General features: G+C 34.1%; 1 protein-coding gene across 6 annotated transcripts in view; it reads right to left on the reverse strand.

Annotated features, from left to right (window-relative positions):
* LOC143223302 (uncharacterized) overlaps positions 1-7,803 on the reverse strand; it is an 87,259-nt gene extending 79,456 nt beyond the window's left edge. For all 6 annotated transcript variants that reach the window (XR_013012803.1, XR_013012804.1, XM_076451104.1 and 3 more), the window contains exons 1-3: positions 7,649-7,803; positions 4,702-4,791; positions 3,682-3,959 (exon numbers count right to left, since the gene is read on the reverse strand). Coding sequence is in view for 4 of the 6 variants with exons in the window: in XM_076451104.1 (XP_076307219.1) it covers positions 3,682-3,959; positions 4,702-4,791; positions 7,649-7,685 (405 nt within the window). In the remaining 2 variants the exon portion in view is untranslated. The remainder of the gene's footprint in view (positions 1-3,681; positions 3,960-4,701; positions 4,792-7,648) is intronic.
* Positions 7,804-16,077: the final 8,274 nt, after the last annotated feature.

Below are 16,077 nucleotides of genomic sequence, written 5' to 3' on the forward strand. Positions count from 1 at the left end.
AGGGTTTGGAATGTAGGGCCGTACCCTGCAAATTAGATAACCTTCCTTGATGGTGGAAGGTGCACATGGTGATGTAAATGTCAAAACGAGGTTATTTGTCAGCAGTGTAACTCCATCTTTGCAAGTGGAGATGCACCTCACTGCAGAAACTCCTCGTGGAGAGACCAGCGAGAATCTCTGACTTGGGGATGTTCTTCAAGTCCCTCTCAACAATAACTCAACAATATTGAGGGGTAACCTCAATAGGTATATCCCCAATTGCCTTTGAATTCAAGAGGAGTTCACTGTGTTGGGATGTGGATGTTTCAACCAATATGTCTCCAGATCGAAGCTTGTTTACAGACTTTGGAGAGCCAGCAAGACCCTCTAGTCCCTCCTGAATAAAAAAGGGTGACATTTGCCCCAAAGATTTTTCTGAAAGAGAATGTAATATAAAAAAATGAGGTATGTGTGTTACAGATGTTGAAGACTGCTGTTCAGAGTCTTCAAGACATGGTCGTTTACCTATTGACTGTTTTTTCACTATTTTATTTAAATTTTTTGAAGGAGGATCCATAAGAAAAAGGAAAATTTCGGTACCCACTGACCCCACAACCATGGAGCCCTACGAGGGGATGCACTACAATGTCATGCAATGACATTGCAGCAACGCCATGGTAACGTGAGCACTATACCCAAACACCAGCATCAGAAACAATGTCCACAACACCCGTTGAGAACTTCCAACACTAGTACTTGGTTGACTCTAGCCCAAGTGGACTAGCCGACTGACCCAAGGGGAGCCCCCCAAAGGCAGCCCGTCTACAGGAATTCAAGGCCAAAGTGGTGTGTTAGGGTTGGACCCCTCAACCACCAGGATCCTCTCCTCCCCTTCACGGGTCTCCAAGCACGGCAAACACGTGGGTGGATGTTTAGATCCCAGAGGAGGTAAACTGAAAGGACAGAACCTTTCCTGGGAGGTCCCCTCACCATGTACAGGCATCCACACTGAGGGGGGTTGCAGAAAAACCACACAAGTGTTCTGAAGTGGCCATCACAGTCACCAATTGAAAACGTTTGGCATGAGTTGAAGACCAGGGTTCATCAGCATCATCTGAAAAACTTGCGAGAGTTAGAGGCCTTATGTAAAGAAAAAAGAAAGAAAATACCAGTCGAGTACTGTGAAATGATCATGTAGGACTATGAGGAGAGATTGCACCAAGTAACTCACCTAAAAGGCTACACAACTGACCATTAAAATAGATGCATGAACACTTTCTTCCCCTCCTATGTTTGGTTATTTATTTATAAACCATTTATGTTTCGTTCAATTTGCATAAAAATGTATGTAGAAGTGTGTTAGTATGATATGTATAATATACTTTACTTTCACTATCGTAATTGTGATACTTTTTAAGTTACGAGGAAAAAAACTACTCAGGGGTATGAACACTTTCTGTCGTAACTGTAAATGTGTTCTTTTAATATTTACTTTTAAATTAAGAAATTAACTCATAAATAATACTAAAGTTTGAATTATAATGTAAACTTGTTCACATAATTTCATAATATAGTAGTTTGATACAATTTTGAATGCAAGTCAACAAACACAATGACATGATCACTGAACACTGATCCATTGTAAAAAGGTTATTGCAAATGAGAAAAAGACCCCAGTACTCCTATCTGAATAAATCAATTAGTAACTAATCAAGTATATTCAGTGTTATACCGACACACTATCTTGTACCTGTTACCTCCATTAAAGTAATTGTAAGAATATTAAATACCTACAGAATAATGTTCAAGCAAACAATAAAACATTACTATGCTAAGATTACTATCCTTAATGATTAATGAATTTTTATCATTTCATTATTTTTGCTACGGCAGTTTTAGAAGATTTATAGAATGCACAATTGTAAATATCACACCCTTTTCGTTCTTTAGTTTTATTTGTGTATATATATATATATATTCCCATTTTGACTGTGCCTCATGATTTAAGGTGTGTTTCACATAGCTTTCAGAATTGTGTTACTTAGAGGTATATACTACATCGGTCTCAATAAATTCATAACCTGACAAAACACTATCAAAGCAACATATTACATTTTGAAATTATGAAATCCACTGTACAACCACCTGCAAAGTAAACATGCACCAGTTTCCTTTCAGTTATCTTATGACTTAGAGCTTTTGAATCATGTCATTTCATAATCACTGTTATACTGACTTTTTAAATTCTTAGATATGCAAACTTTATGTAGCCTACAATGGTTAAAAATAAAGCAAAGTAATAATAGCAATAATATAAAATAACAAAATTATAAACAAAATAACATGCAACAATAGATATTTATTTTATAAATGACATTTATCACCTTACAGTACAGAAGGTTACTTAGTATCTTCTATGTCTGCATCCTGGTATTTAACATTAATCCAAATGTTCCATTATCAAAGATAGTCAAATTATCAATCAGCAAATTTGTGGACCGAAGGGTTCCCATATCTTGTCCTACTCACTGGAAGACTTCTTTTTAATACCTAACAAACAGGTTTTTTGTGTGTACTGTACAATTCTAACTGATATTGTTTACTTACACACAAAGTCACAAGATAAAGCAAGATGTAATAAAAACACTGTCCATCAAGGTCAGTCATCTTCTACAGTACATCCAACCAAAGTACTAAACTAAATACATCCTTTCTCATCCATATGCCATCCACAAAAAATAAAAGTTCAAAACAATTTAAGCTAACTGCACATACATAATCATACGAACAAGTCTGAATTCTGGTTTCAAAAATCTAAATTTACTACTTCTAATATTTCAATTCATATTTCAAACCTTTTCTTTTCACTAACCAAACAGACCACTAAAAGAAAGACAATTCCAATTAAAAATAACTTTGAATATGTGAATCAAGTGACCTTTCAATTCTTACAGTTGACAAGTGTATGTTCTTATAGCAAAGCCACATCCGGAGAAACTGAGCCCCTAATTTTAGCATAAAAAAATCAAAAGACTTACAGCTGTCCCCCAGGGGACCTTAAAGTTGATCAAACTGAGAGAAGCTCATTAAGCAAAATTCTAAATGTTATGTAAAAAAAACTTAAATATCATTTTAAAACACTATATAAAATGTAAAATATCTTTCAGTACAAAAATTACATATTAAGGGTCAGAAACCCACATGAAAGGCTCATCAGTATTCAACAGACTTGACATTACTCAAATACATATAAATACATTACTGTTTCATTTAAAACAATTATGTTAGAAGCTAACTAATCTTCATACAGTCCAAAAAGTACAATGACAGTAACTTTTATAGTAGGTGAATTCTGATTTTAATGATTATAACATTTCAACCCATAGTATAGAGTCATCACCTAGTAACTTAGATAGTCACTCAGTCTAGCAGACAACTTTCATTAAGCAGATGGTCACTTCATTTTGATGATGTGTAACTAGCTAAGATTACAAGGAGATGAGGCAGCAGAAGTATTGTTATGTTTTACTTCATCTCCTGAATCATATTATAGCACATTTTATGATTCATTTGTAACATGCTTAGCTAGTTGAGACTACAAAATTGTATGCTAAGTGTACAGACAAATGAAACTATAAAAGTATCACAAGTTTTGCGATTCATTTTGCTTGATATGAGAAGTTGACTGAAAAATATATGTACCTTTTCTCCCTGCTGAAGTGTTGAGGCTGACCTTGTTTGTCTAGTGACAGGTTTTGAGTTAGCTTGTTTCACAGTTACTTTTGTCTGTGTTGTGCTTTGAGAACCTGTGGACTTTGGTGCAACTTTTCTAGGTGCAGACTGTGCTGTCTTCTGTGACTTAGAACGTAAATCTGCTCCACTAGTTGACTTAGCTGGAGGTTTTGTTATGCTTTTACTAGTTTTACTCTGAAGTTTTCTACTAGATGTTAAAGGCTTAGTTGGAGTTAGTTTCTTGATTCCTAAACAATCAATCAATCACAAATATTTATGTGCTTGTTTTATTAGAGATAAATGAAAAGAAGCACTAAAACTTAGTCCAATGTTAAAGAATTACTAAAACATTTTAACATTTTAAAAGGCCCTGCTCTTTAACTCTTTCAAAAAAAGACAAATCCTAAAACTAGCCTTTATTTTATTGGTTAGTTTACTAAAACATCACCTAGAATGGCACTTTTGTCCAGAATGCATTTCCACTAAATTTCAATGTGTTTTATACTATACCTAAATCCTTACTACAATTGAGGATTCACTATTTACAACAATTTCAAAAGGAAAATAATGTACTTCAACCCATAAAAAACATAACTTGTACAAATTAATTTACAATAAAATCCAGAGATTTGTATAAACCTGTGTATTCTATAAGAGCCTATTTTATTTATTTTATTATCTGAAGTTTACTGTGTTAGGGGTATGTTTTATTATCTTTGAATAATTTTCTCAAGCATAAAACTTTTTCTTTAAGTTCAACAAAATCACTTGTCCATTGTATGTGCTTTCTACAAATTATGATGCAAGTTTCTAAATACATTTGAACAATTTTTTTTCAGGTAGCTGTAGAATTAAACCATTGAAGTAAAAAGTGAAACACATTTATCTATACAAGTGAAGTTTAAAAGAAATCCATTGGTTAAAACAAACAAGTACCATTAAATCAAATTTATAATCAATTTCAATGGATAACCCTTTCATTACCCATACCCGAGTTTTTCTCTTCGTTATTCAACTCGGCTGTCAAATCGTCATCATCTGCATTCTCCAAAATTTCATCCAGTACGTTCACTTCTTGATCTATAAATTATTAAATGTGTAAGGCAAAAAAGGTAATCAATGGACATATAAAATGATTTCAATTTAAACAAGACTCCATTTACATTTAATGAGGAGCATCATACAATGCAAACTGGCATAAACAATTGTCTATCTTCTGTCTTTAAATGTTACAATCATTACTAATGCAAATATTAAAATTTTCCTTTCAATCAGATGACCAAAAAATGCTTTTACACAATTTCTTAAGTTTTTTCAAAAATAATTTTGATTTTGAAACATGCCCCACAACTTCAATGTTTGTTTCATTAACTAAAAGTAAACACTTCAGTTGTTAAATGTATAATACTTGGTAGAAAAACATATTCTCTGAATTAAAGTAAAATCTTTAAATAAGACTTTTTTAAACTAAGATGAATATACTTAAAATATTTAAAGATGCCTTTTTTTTATATACAAGTGCTAACATTTTCCTTACTTAAAAACATTTTTCTGATAGATATTTACCTCCTTGCATGGAGTAACTATTTTTTGTGTATCTGCTTTTGAGATTTTGCACATTCCACTACGCTTTAGCTATCTACTACATAAGGACTGCTATAATGTGAACTGCACTAATGCATGATATCATCATTATAATACAACAAAAGTCCTCAAACAATAGAAGGTTGACACATCATTCAACCACAATAGACCCACACGTCCTTTTACTCAAAACTAATTTCAATTTTAGATAAGGCATGGAGTGATGTGCAATGGCAGTGGAGAGGTTTGCAGGAAGATACAAGCACACTAACTAGAATCACACACTGATGCAGTGGAAGTGCCAGTGCAATTGTGAAAACCTAAATGAGATCCTTTTGGAGAAAGCAACTGAAAGTGAAAGCTCATGGAGCATGACACCTTACAGTTGGAGCTTAGAAAAGAGGAAACACAGGAAACCACATCCATCTCCATCCAATTTAGAGGTGTGAAATGAGCAAGCAAAATGAGAAAATGTGTCACAGAAATGGGCAGAAAAAAATCAACACAACCAACTGAGCATTTGCATACAATGGGTCAGTAGGACATTATATGTTGTGTAACTAGGGCAATGTTCAAATTATACAAGTTGCCTACCTTACATACAGGAATATTACATAAAGAAAAAACACTGCCCTATCTGGTTGGCCAAACCACTAAGAAATTGGCATATCAGGTAATATGGGTTGCCTTGCAGTACCCTGAAATGGGCATCCATGCTTTATTTTCCACCAATTATGGTGCCCATTCAGACTCTATCCAGAAGGATTGCACAACCAATGAGAACTCTTCATGATTACTACCCCAGTGGCTAGGAACTGGTAATGGCAAAGGTCTCCTATGCTCACTCAATGACATGGAGAATGGAGGTATTCAAATTGGGGATACACTAGAGGTGCCCTGATCTTTTACCAGAGAAAGTTCAGTGGGTTACAGAAGAATCTTATTTAACAATCCAGTATGCATATAATTTCACCATGGTCGCATGCAAATACAAAATGTTAACATCCTGTTAAATGTTTTCATAACAACTTGGTAAAATAACTGATACTGTTAAAGTGTTAGATAGATAATTTAATTTAAAAATTTAATTGTGAAACTCTTATTCTTGTGCTAAAACAAGACTGAACATTTCCAAATAGAGTAGCTTAATAACTGCACTCATTTTTTTAGTATTAACATCCAACTTCTAGCTATAAAACTAAAGCATAAAAAGTGACAGACACACATGATACAATTCTACTCCTGGAAATAGAAAACATTTTTTAAATTAATATAATGTTATACAAAACTTTTAAAAGTTTACTAAAATATTTAAATCAAATTCAAAATGCTAAATTTCATTCTTTTCATCAAAGATCACTGCATTATCACTTCAATGGGATAAAATAAAAATTTTAAAAAATCAAATATTTCTACAAATTTTGCAATCTTTTCCACTAATGCTTACCATTGTAATAAAAACATAAAGTGCACTACTGAGTCTGGTTATTTATGAATATCATTCCAATTTCTTGAAAAGCAATTTTCCATGCCTTCATGGTTTAAAACTTTAAAACAAACTTTCAGTTGGTGCAAAAAAAAAAAAAAGACTGTTTCTGAAAGAATACCTATTAGGCCAAAATTAATAATACCATTAATAAAGATATATTGCAACTATTTAAAACTAAAATTTGAAAATATGTTGTAACATCCAATGCCTACTTCTCTACTTGGTGAAAAAACACTAACAAGAGTTACAAGCACATATAATTGGTTAATATATAAAAGTCTGGAAACCTCTGATATTTAAAATAAAAATAAAAAACGGAAAGAAATTAAAGTGCTGTATAAATCAGTTCCAATTGGCTAAACCTTTTTTTTTTATTTATCACAACTCTAAATAACTAAGCACAATCAAGTTTAGAAACAACATTCACTTTTTATAACATTTCACTCACTAAATTATGACGAATTAACTTTATCTGTTGGTGAAACTGGTTTGTTAAATTTATGAACAAGTATTACTATAATAATACCACTAATAGTACTGAATTCTTTAGCTGTGTATTTGTTTACAATGACAAAACTTGAAGTTGACATTAAACGCTAAACATAATTATATCTTTGTTACATTATAGTAGTTGTTACTCAGTGCTAAGCAGAAGTATATATCGCTCGAATTAGTAATAATAATAATACTTTAATAATGTAATACATAAATAGTAATACTAATAGTAAATATTATTAATAATCCTCTTACTAATAGTAATATTACAAATACTAACACATAGTTGACTTATTATAGTTAGTAAACCATACAATTTAAACTTAAAACTATGCAGAAAATATACATATATTATTTTCTTCTAATTACCTTTAATGTCTCCTGCCATATCGCTCATTATTTGCATAAGTTAAAATAATATTTACTATCGTCAAAACAATTTACGTTAGCCTAAAATATTAACAATGGCCGGTTTCTTTTCAGCGTTGGTACATCACACATGCGCATAACGCAGAACTTTCTGAGTTCGTAAAATCCTGTAATTATTCCAAAACGAAAACAGGGTGATGCGTCAATTGTTTTATCTTTTTTTTAATGACGTCGAAATACTCTCAATATTAACATATTATGGTCCTCCAGAAAGTGAATAATGTCTGGGAAAAAAGAAAGCATATTGCTTTATTCACTCTTTTACTTTTGTACGTTTACAACTCAAGTTGATATTATATCTCAGGTTTATCACCAAAAACAAATAAGTAAATATTCGCCTTCAGTATAATTGAATCATCATTTTACATTGTCACCCTAGAAGCCAACAATAAGTAACAAGCTGATAATGCTAAAATCCAGGGCTCGATTCCTCGCTGAGAATAGACAGTCCACCATGTAGATTTGCACTAAAACAAATAACTCAAACCAAAAAACTCATCAAAACTTTTGTCATCAAATCCGGATGTTTTCTTTCTGAAAAGTAAGAAAAACTGTAGATAAAGTTTGTTCTGTTTGGCCCTGCATGGCCAGGTGGGTTAAGGCGTTCGACTCGTAATCCGAGGGTCGCGGTTTCGAATCCCCATCACACCAAACATGCTCGCTCTTTCAGCGTTATAATGTTACAAGCAATCCCACTATTTGTTGTTAAAAAGTAGCCCAAGAGTTGGCGGTGGGTGGTGATGACAAGCTATCTTCCCTCTAGTCTTACACTGATAAATTATGGACGGATAGCGCAGATAGCCCTCGTGTAGCTTTGCACGAAATTAAAAAAAATGTTCTGTTTAATAAACAGTTATTCGTTGAGCTATCTAAGATATATCCGACACAGTAGTACATCTCAAAATTTTAGCGATATGGACCTCCATATCTCAACTGCTGAGAGGCCAGAGAATTATAGATAGTCTCACAATAAATGTTAAAACACAGAAATAAATGTTAGATTGTCATAAACTTTTGATTTTGGATGGCAGTGAAATTTTGAAAATTTCAGTGTTCAGACATTATTTAGATTTATGAATTTGGATAAAGAATTTGAGAGAAGCTTACTAGGAACTATAATTCCCTCTAGATAATTCATTTATTTTACTTCCTAGAAGAGTATAACGGCAAGTGTACGGATTTACAACACTAAATTTAGGGGCTTGATTCCTCTCGGTGGACTCAGCAGATAGCCCAATGTGGCTTTGCTATAATAGAACACCCATAATCACACACGTGCTTCCCAGAAGAGGTTTCCTCTCATTCGTAAGGTTGAAAAAGTTGTTCCTTACTTTATTTTAATTAAAGTTTTAATACTCATACCAGCCTTCTTGATAATACATTTTCACTTCAAGTGGGTTTCTCATCATCACGAACCACGAATGATCTCTCACCCGCTCTTCTATTAAATAGAGGAAAATGTTACAATTAAGAAGTCATATTGTAATTAATTTTAGTATGCTTTTGATGTCATTTTAAATTTGCCAATAGTTCAAACATTATACTATTAGCCTTGCTCCACAATAAATTTTTAAAATGGTACGCATTTTAGCCTGTTTTTGAGTCTTTCTTTAGGTAAGGAGCATTTTCAAATCTAAGAGGCCAAAAGACAAATAAGTGCATCAACTAGAAATCTTAAAAACCTTAAATTACTTTAACAATGTTATATAAGTTTTCATGGTTATTCAAAGCTGACTTCTTATGCCAGATCAAAATAGTCTCCTTTACTATTGATTTCTTATTTAATGGGTATGGTTTGACGGTTAGGGCACTCGATTTACATTCTACCAGTCATGAGTTCGAATCACTTTAATCTTTTGGACATGGGGTGTTATAACGTGAGTGACCCAAGAACTAGTGGTGTGTAGTGTTGACCGGCTGTCTTCCCATAGTCTATTACTTCAAAATGAATGACAGCTAGAGTAGATAGCCCTCTGGTAGTCTTGTACAAAATTTTACAGAACGAACAAATTCATTCTAAACTTCTGAAATTGTATTGAACATCCTTTGAGACACCACAATATCAAAACCAAGCACTGCATTACGAATAATAGTTGAATTGTTTTTAAACCTGTAAGCCTGTTTGTCTTTCCTGGGCAGATAGGTATTTAGAGTCACCTCTTAGAAATGATATGTTTAATAAAATCTTAATTGCCTTTCGATCTCGGATTACTGCGCTCTTTAATAAATTATTCCAATTACATTGTAGAACCAATATATAAACGATCTCACATATTGGGCAACAAAATACGTATAACACACAGAATCGTTGAATGGAAGGTTTTAACACCCATGTTTGTTCAATTTGTGGATAAACTCTTCTAAAATGACATTCAATTCCTTTTTTAATACAATTAAAGTAAACATCAGCATACTTTACACTTATAAATACTGAAAGTCCAGGGAAATCAACTGTACATTGAGAAGGAGTGGGTAGTTGTTTTACTATTTTCTGAACGTTATAGTCGCTAAAACGTTTTGGTTTTGGTTTGTTTTGAACTTCGCGCAAAGCTACACGAGTACTATCTGCGCTAGCCATCCCTAATTTATCAGTGTAAGACTAGAGGGAAGACAGCTAGTCATCACCACCCACCGCTAACTCTTGGGCTACTCTTTTACCAACAAATAGTGAAATTGCTCGTACATTATAACCCCCCCACGACTAAAAGGGTGAGCATGTTTGGTGTGACGGGGATTCGAACTCGCGACCCTCGGATTACGAGTCAAGTGCCTAAACCACCTGGCCATGCTGGACCAAAACGTTTTGGAGAGTCCTAAAGGAGTGAATAAAGGTTATAATATAAAAACATATATGGGCTTCATACTATTGTTGTATGACAGGTATAATTAATTATAATCATGTAGTGTCCATCATAATGGTTTTTATTTTAACAAATGACTTACATATAAATAGTGTTTAGACCATTATTTTATGTATTCTGACTCAGCCTTTCTGAGGAGTTCTTTATTGTTATTAGCTGCATTTCAAATGTTTCAATTTAGATGTTAGCGAGAGGATGCATGACCTTACAGTAGGCCTAGAACACCAATAATATTTGGAAATATTAATGACTTAGAGGCTTTACGAATGTCTAAAAAATACTATTATACAAATAAAAGAATGTGAAGCATTGAATTAAACTTTTTTTTTGTTTTAAAGAAGTAGTTGGATGAGTGTTAGTTATTGTGTACATTCAGTTACTCGATTCATTATCCGTGAAACGGTACAAGAAAGTTCATTTGGACGTTAGCTATCGTATCAGTAATGAGTTGATTTCTGCTAAATTTAACCCCGTCACACCAAACATGCTCGCCCTTTCAGCCGTGGGGCATTATAATGTCACGGTCAATCCCACTATTCGTTGGTAAAGGAGTAGCTCAAGAGTTGGCGGTGGGTGGTGATGACTAGCTGCCTTCCCTCTAGTCTTACACTGCTAAATTAGGGACGACTAGCGCAGATAATCCTCGTGTCGCTTTGCGTGAAATTAAAAAAAAAAAAAACTGTTGAAGTTGAAAAGAAAAAATATTCTAAACGAGAGCTTGTAGGAAAGGCATAAAAAGCTAATTCGTTATCCTTATGGATGCAGGACTTACTCTTAGTTTAATCAAATAATTTAAAAACAGTCCAACAAAAGGACAGTGCGACAATACTTGTGTCAGAAGCAGGATTACATCGGCGGAGATAAAAGAGAACATTGTGTAAACTTTAACTTACTAAATTACTTTAACATGTAATTTTGAAGATTTTTTAGAATAAATGAAACAGTTACAAAAACCACTGTAGTCCGGCATGGCCAGGTGGATTAAGGCGTGCGACTCGTAATCTGAGGGTAGCGGATTCGCATCCCCATCGCACCAAACATACTCGTCTTTTTAGCCGTGGGGGTGTTATTAGGTGACGGTCAATTCCACTATTTGTTAGTAAAAGATTGCGCAAGTGTTGGCGGTGGGTGGTGATGACTAGCTGCCTTCCCTCCAGTATTGCACTGCTAAATTAGGGACGGCTAGCGCAGATAGCCCTCGTGTAGCTTTAAGCGAAATTAGAAAAACATACAAAAAGAACCAGACAGAAAATTGAAGGAAGACCAAGATAAACTTTTTGGTTTTTGTTATTAAACACAAAACTACACTATGTACCACGCCCACGTTAGATTTGAAATTTATCAACTTAATCATAAAGCCTTAATGGCCAGTTTCGATGTTATATCCCTCTTTACAGAAGTTCCAACCACTGAAGCCTGCAAGATAGCCTTAGAACTCTATATCCGAGACCCTAACCCAACTATAGAAATTCCCAGTAACCAATTAGCAACCCTCATAGAATTCACCACAATGAAGACAAACTTCATTTTCAACAGCCACAACTATATACAAACAAATGGCCTAAGCATGGGCAATCCAGTATCACCAGTTCTAGCCAATAGTTTTATGACACAAGTTGAAACACTAACAATTAACACAACATTACATCCACCACTACACTGGAACAGATATGCAAACGACACGATTGCGATATTCACATCTACAGAACACACGCTTAATTTTTTAATCACATTAACTATATACATCCCAACATTAATTTCACATGTGAACAAGAAGAAAGCAATCAAATATCATTTCTTAACCTCAAAATTACAAGAACCGATACACAATTTAAAACAGAAATCTACCGAAAAATCACCCATACTGGACTATACATTCCTTGGGACTCAGCACATGAAGCAAAACAAAAATTCAACATTCTAAGAAACCAAATAAACACAGCCATAAAACTATGCTCACTAGATAAAATTAACGATGAATTAGACAAAATAAAACAATATTTCATCAACATCAATAAGTTTCCTCCACAAACCGTAGAAAACATTATACGCACACACCTAAACAAAATCAACCAACAAAAGTAAATATATCTCACGAATCAAAAAATCACGAAACCATATACTGCTGCATACCATATATTCCCGACATCAGCAGAAAAATAACAAACATTTGGCAAAAAATAATTTTTTTTCTATGCTTCACGATGCGTGGATAAGTGAGATCAAGGAAGAGTGTCTATTGAAACGAAATTCATACAAAGATATGGATGCAACGTTAGGCTTTAAATAGCTTAAACATCTATGACAAGGTTAGGCTTTAAATAGCTTCAACATCTACGACCAGGTTAGGCTTTAAATAGCTTCAACATCTACGACCAGGTTAGGCTTTAAATAGCTTCAACATCTACGACCAGGTTAGGCTTTAAATAGCTTCAACATCTACGACAAGGTTAAGCTTTAAATAGCTTCAACATCTACGACAAGGTTAGGCTTTAAATAGCTTCAACATCTACGACCAGGTTAGGTTTTAAATAGCTTCAACATCTACGACAAGGTTAGGCTTAAAACTGGTAACAAAATATGACATTCCAGTTAATACCAAATTTATTAAAAAACCAGGCACGAAACTGAGGCCTATACTATGTAAAAACTACACTGACAAACACCACATAAATATTATTTATAAAATACAATGTGATAACTACCACGACTTCTATATTGGAGAAACAAGTAGAAAAATGAAAACCAGATTCAAAGAACGTAAAAAGTCACCTTCACACGTTTTCGAACACTGCAAGTTAAATAAACACAACATAACCATAGAAAACACTCAAATACTAAATAAACAAACAAACAAACATAAACAAATGCAAAATTAAAGAAGCCTTACTTATACAACAACTCAAGCCCAAAATAAACCAATACAAAGGAACACTTTTATACCTATATTAAAAAAGGATATAATAAATAATAAAATAAATAATATAAAATTATATATTCAAACATCTAAGCACGCCCTCTACATTCCGACACTCAGTTACACAACCGCCTTCAAACATGTGGTCAGCTATCGGTCAGTTACCTCTTTCTTTCTTTGTGAGCCTGACGATGACCGAAGAACGTCGAAACGTTGTTCCCCCCTCTACGTGGTGCTTTCTCTATCCATATCAGCCGTTTTGTACATATATAATTTTCACTACAAGAGGGTGTTATCGTCATTACGAACTTGTATGGAATAATAACTCTTCCGAAAGGATACCAGAAGGAGGGAACTGTTATAGTATATAGATGCGGAAAACTTAGCCATTATAGCCTAGACTGTAAGAAATCAATAGCTCTTAATATAACAAAGAGAAATTGCAACAAGGTGAAATACTCTAACTAACCAAACTAAATGAACAACCAAGGGCTATTCAGACATGAAGAAACAGAAATTAACTGGTTTATGGGAAACGTTCAGCTGAGAATACATCACATGCACCAAACAAGATACAAAGTTTATTATTTGAAAAAAATAACAGTCCACGGATTTATTAATGATAAATAATGTAATGTTGATCCACATTGGTTCTACAGCTACAATAGTTTAATCCGATTTTGCAATAAAAAGTGGAAAAATGCCTCCATAAGTGTAAAAAGAATATGGAGTGATACGAACAAAAAGAGCACATAAAGCACCAGAAGAAGGAAATCTAGAAGTTGACCTTCGTTAATAAATTTTTTCTATGCTTCACGATGCGTGGATAAGTGAGATCAAGGAAGAGTGTCTATTGAAACTAAATTCATACAAAGATATGGATGCAATGTTAGGCTTTAAATAGCTTCAACATCTACGACAAGGTTAGGCTTTAAATAGCTTCAACATCTACGACAAGGTTAGGCTTTAAATAGCTTCAACATCTACGACCAGGTTAGGCTTTAAATAGCTTCAACATCTACGACCAGGTTAGGCTTTAAATAGCTTCAATATCTACGACAAGGTTAGGCTTTAAATAGCTTCAACATCTACGACAAGGTTAGGCTTTAAATAGCTTCAACATCTACGACCAGGTTAGGCTTTAAATAGCTTCAACATCTACGAAAAGGTTAGGCTTTAAATAGCTTCAACATCTACGACAAGGTTAGGCTTTAAATAGCTTCAACATCTACGACCAGGTTAGGCTTTAAATAGCTTCAACATCTACGACCAGGTTAGGCTTTAAATAGCTTCAACATCTACGACAAGGTTAGGCTTTAAATAGCTTCAACATCTACGACAAGGTTAGGCTTTAAATAGCTTCAACATCTACGACCAGGTTAGGCTTTAAATAGCATCAACATCTACGACAAGGTTAGGCTTTAAATAGCTTCAACATCTACGACAAGGTTAGGCTTTAAATAGCTTCAACATCTACGACCAGGAAATCCGTTTGAACTGCATGACAATTACTACACAAGAGGTAACAACATGGAAAGCAGTCATTGTTCTATCAAGAAGTAATTATAGGTCTAGTTATTTGGCTGTAATAGAAACAAACACTCCGATATGTTTTGATGGATTAATGGTTGATAGAACTCTCATAAATCTGAAGAATAAATATGTTTACAATACAATATTTGAGCTTTAAAATTAATTGGTGTTATAATGCGTTAAATCAGGTCACTCACTGTCGTTTAAATTACGACTGTTACTGCGTGTTTCTTATCCTTTCAGAACATTTGCCCAAAGTTACACACAAGATTATCTGCACAAAACCGTCTTTCAGTTTGTGTTGTTTAGCTAGAGGGAAGGAAGCTTGTTAACACAATTCTTCTACCACTCTCCAGCAACTCTTGTACGAGCAAAGTGGAGATCGCATTTTTTGTGGCAACATACCGTGAACCATAAACTCTCCGATTAACAGTCTGAACATGTTACCCATAGGCCACACTCGAACCAAGTTTTACCAAAATCTTGCGTTTTAATCGATATATCCACAAGACGAGTTCGATATTTTGGTAGTAGTGAAGAAAGAAAAGTCGTTACAGAGTTCAAGACAGATTTTATCTCACTTCTTACAGAAATAATAGTGAAGATTTGCAAGATTACTTGTTTGTTCTTGAATTTCGCGCAAAGCTACATGAGGGCTCTCAGCGCTAGCCATCCCTAATTTAACAGTGTAAGACTTAAGAGAACTTAGCTAGTCATCGCTACTCACCGCCAACTCTTGGACTAATCTTTTACCAACAAATAGTTGGATTGACTGTCACAATATAATGTCCACGCAGCTGAAAGGGCGAGCATGTTTGGTGTGAAGGGAATTCGAACCTGCGACCTTCAGATTACAATTCGAGCGTCCTAATCACCTGGTCATGCCAGGCCTACCAGGTTACTAAGCTTTACATTTAATGTATAACGTGTAGTTTACCAATGTTGGTTTTTAATTACTTTTTTTTTTAATAAAATGTTTCGAAAACAATACTTGGACTTCATTGTCTTCTTCATCGCGACAACAGGCTCTGCTCGTTTTAAACACAGCATTACAGGCA

Source organism: Tachypleus tridentatus, chromosome 8 (genome assembly GCF_004210375.1).
Source record: "Tachypleus tridentatus isolate NWPU-2018 chromosome 8, ASM421037v1, whole genome shotgun sequence".
In the NCBI taxonomy this organism is placed as follows: domain Eukaryota; kingdom Metazoa; phylum Arthropoda; class Merostomata; order Xiphosura; family Limulidae; genus Tachypleus; species Tachypleus tridentatus.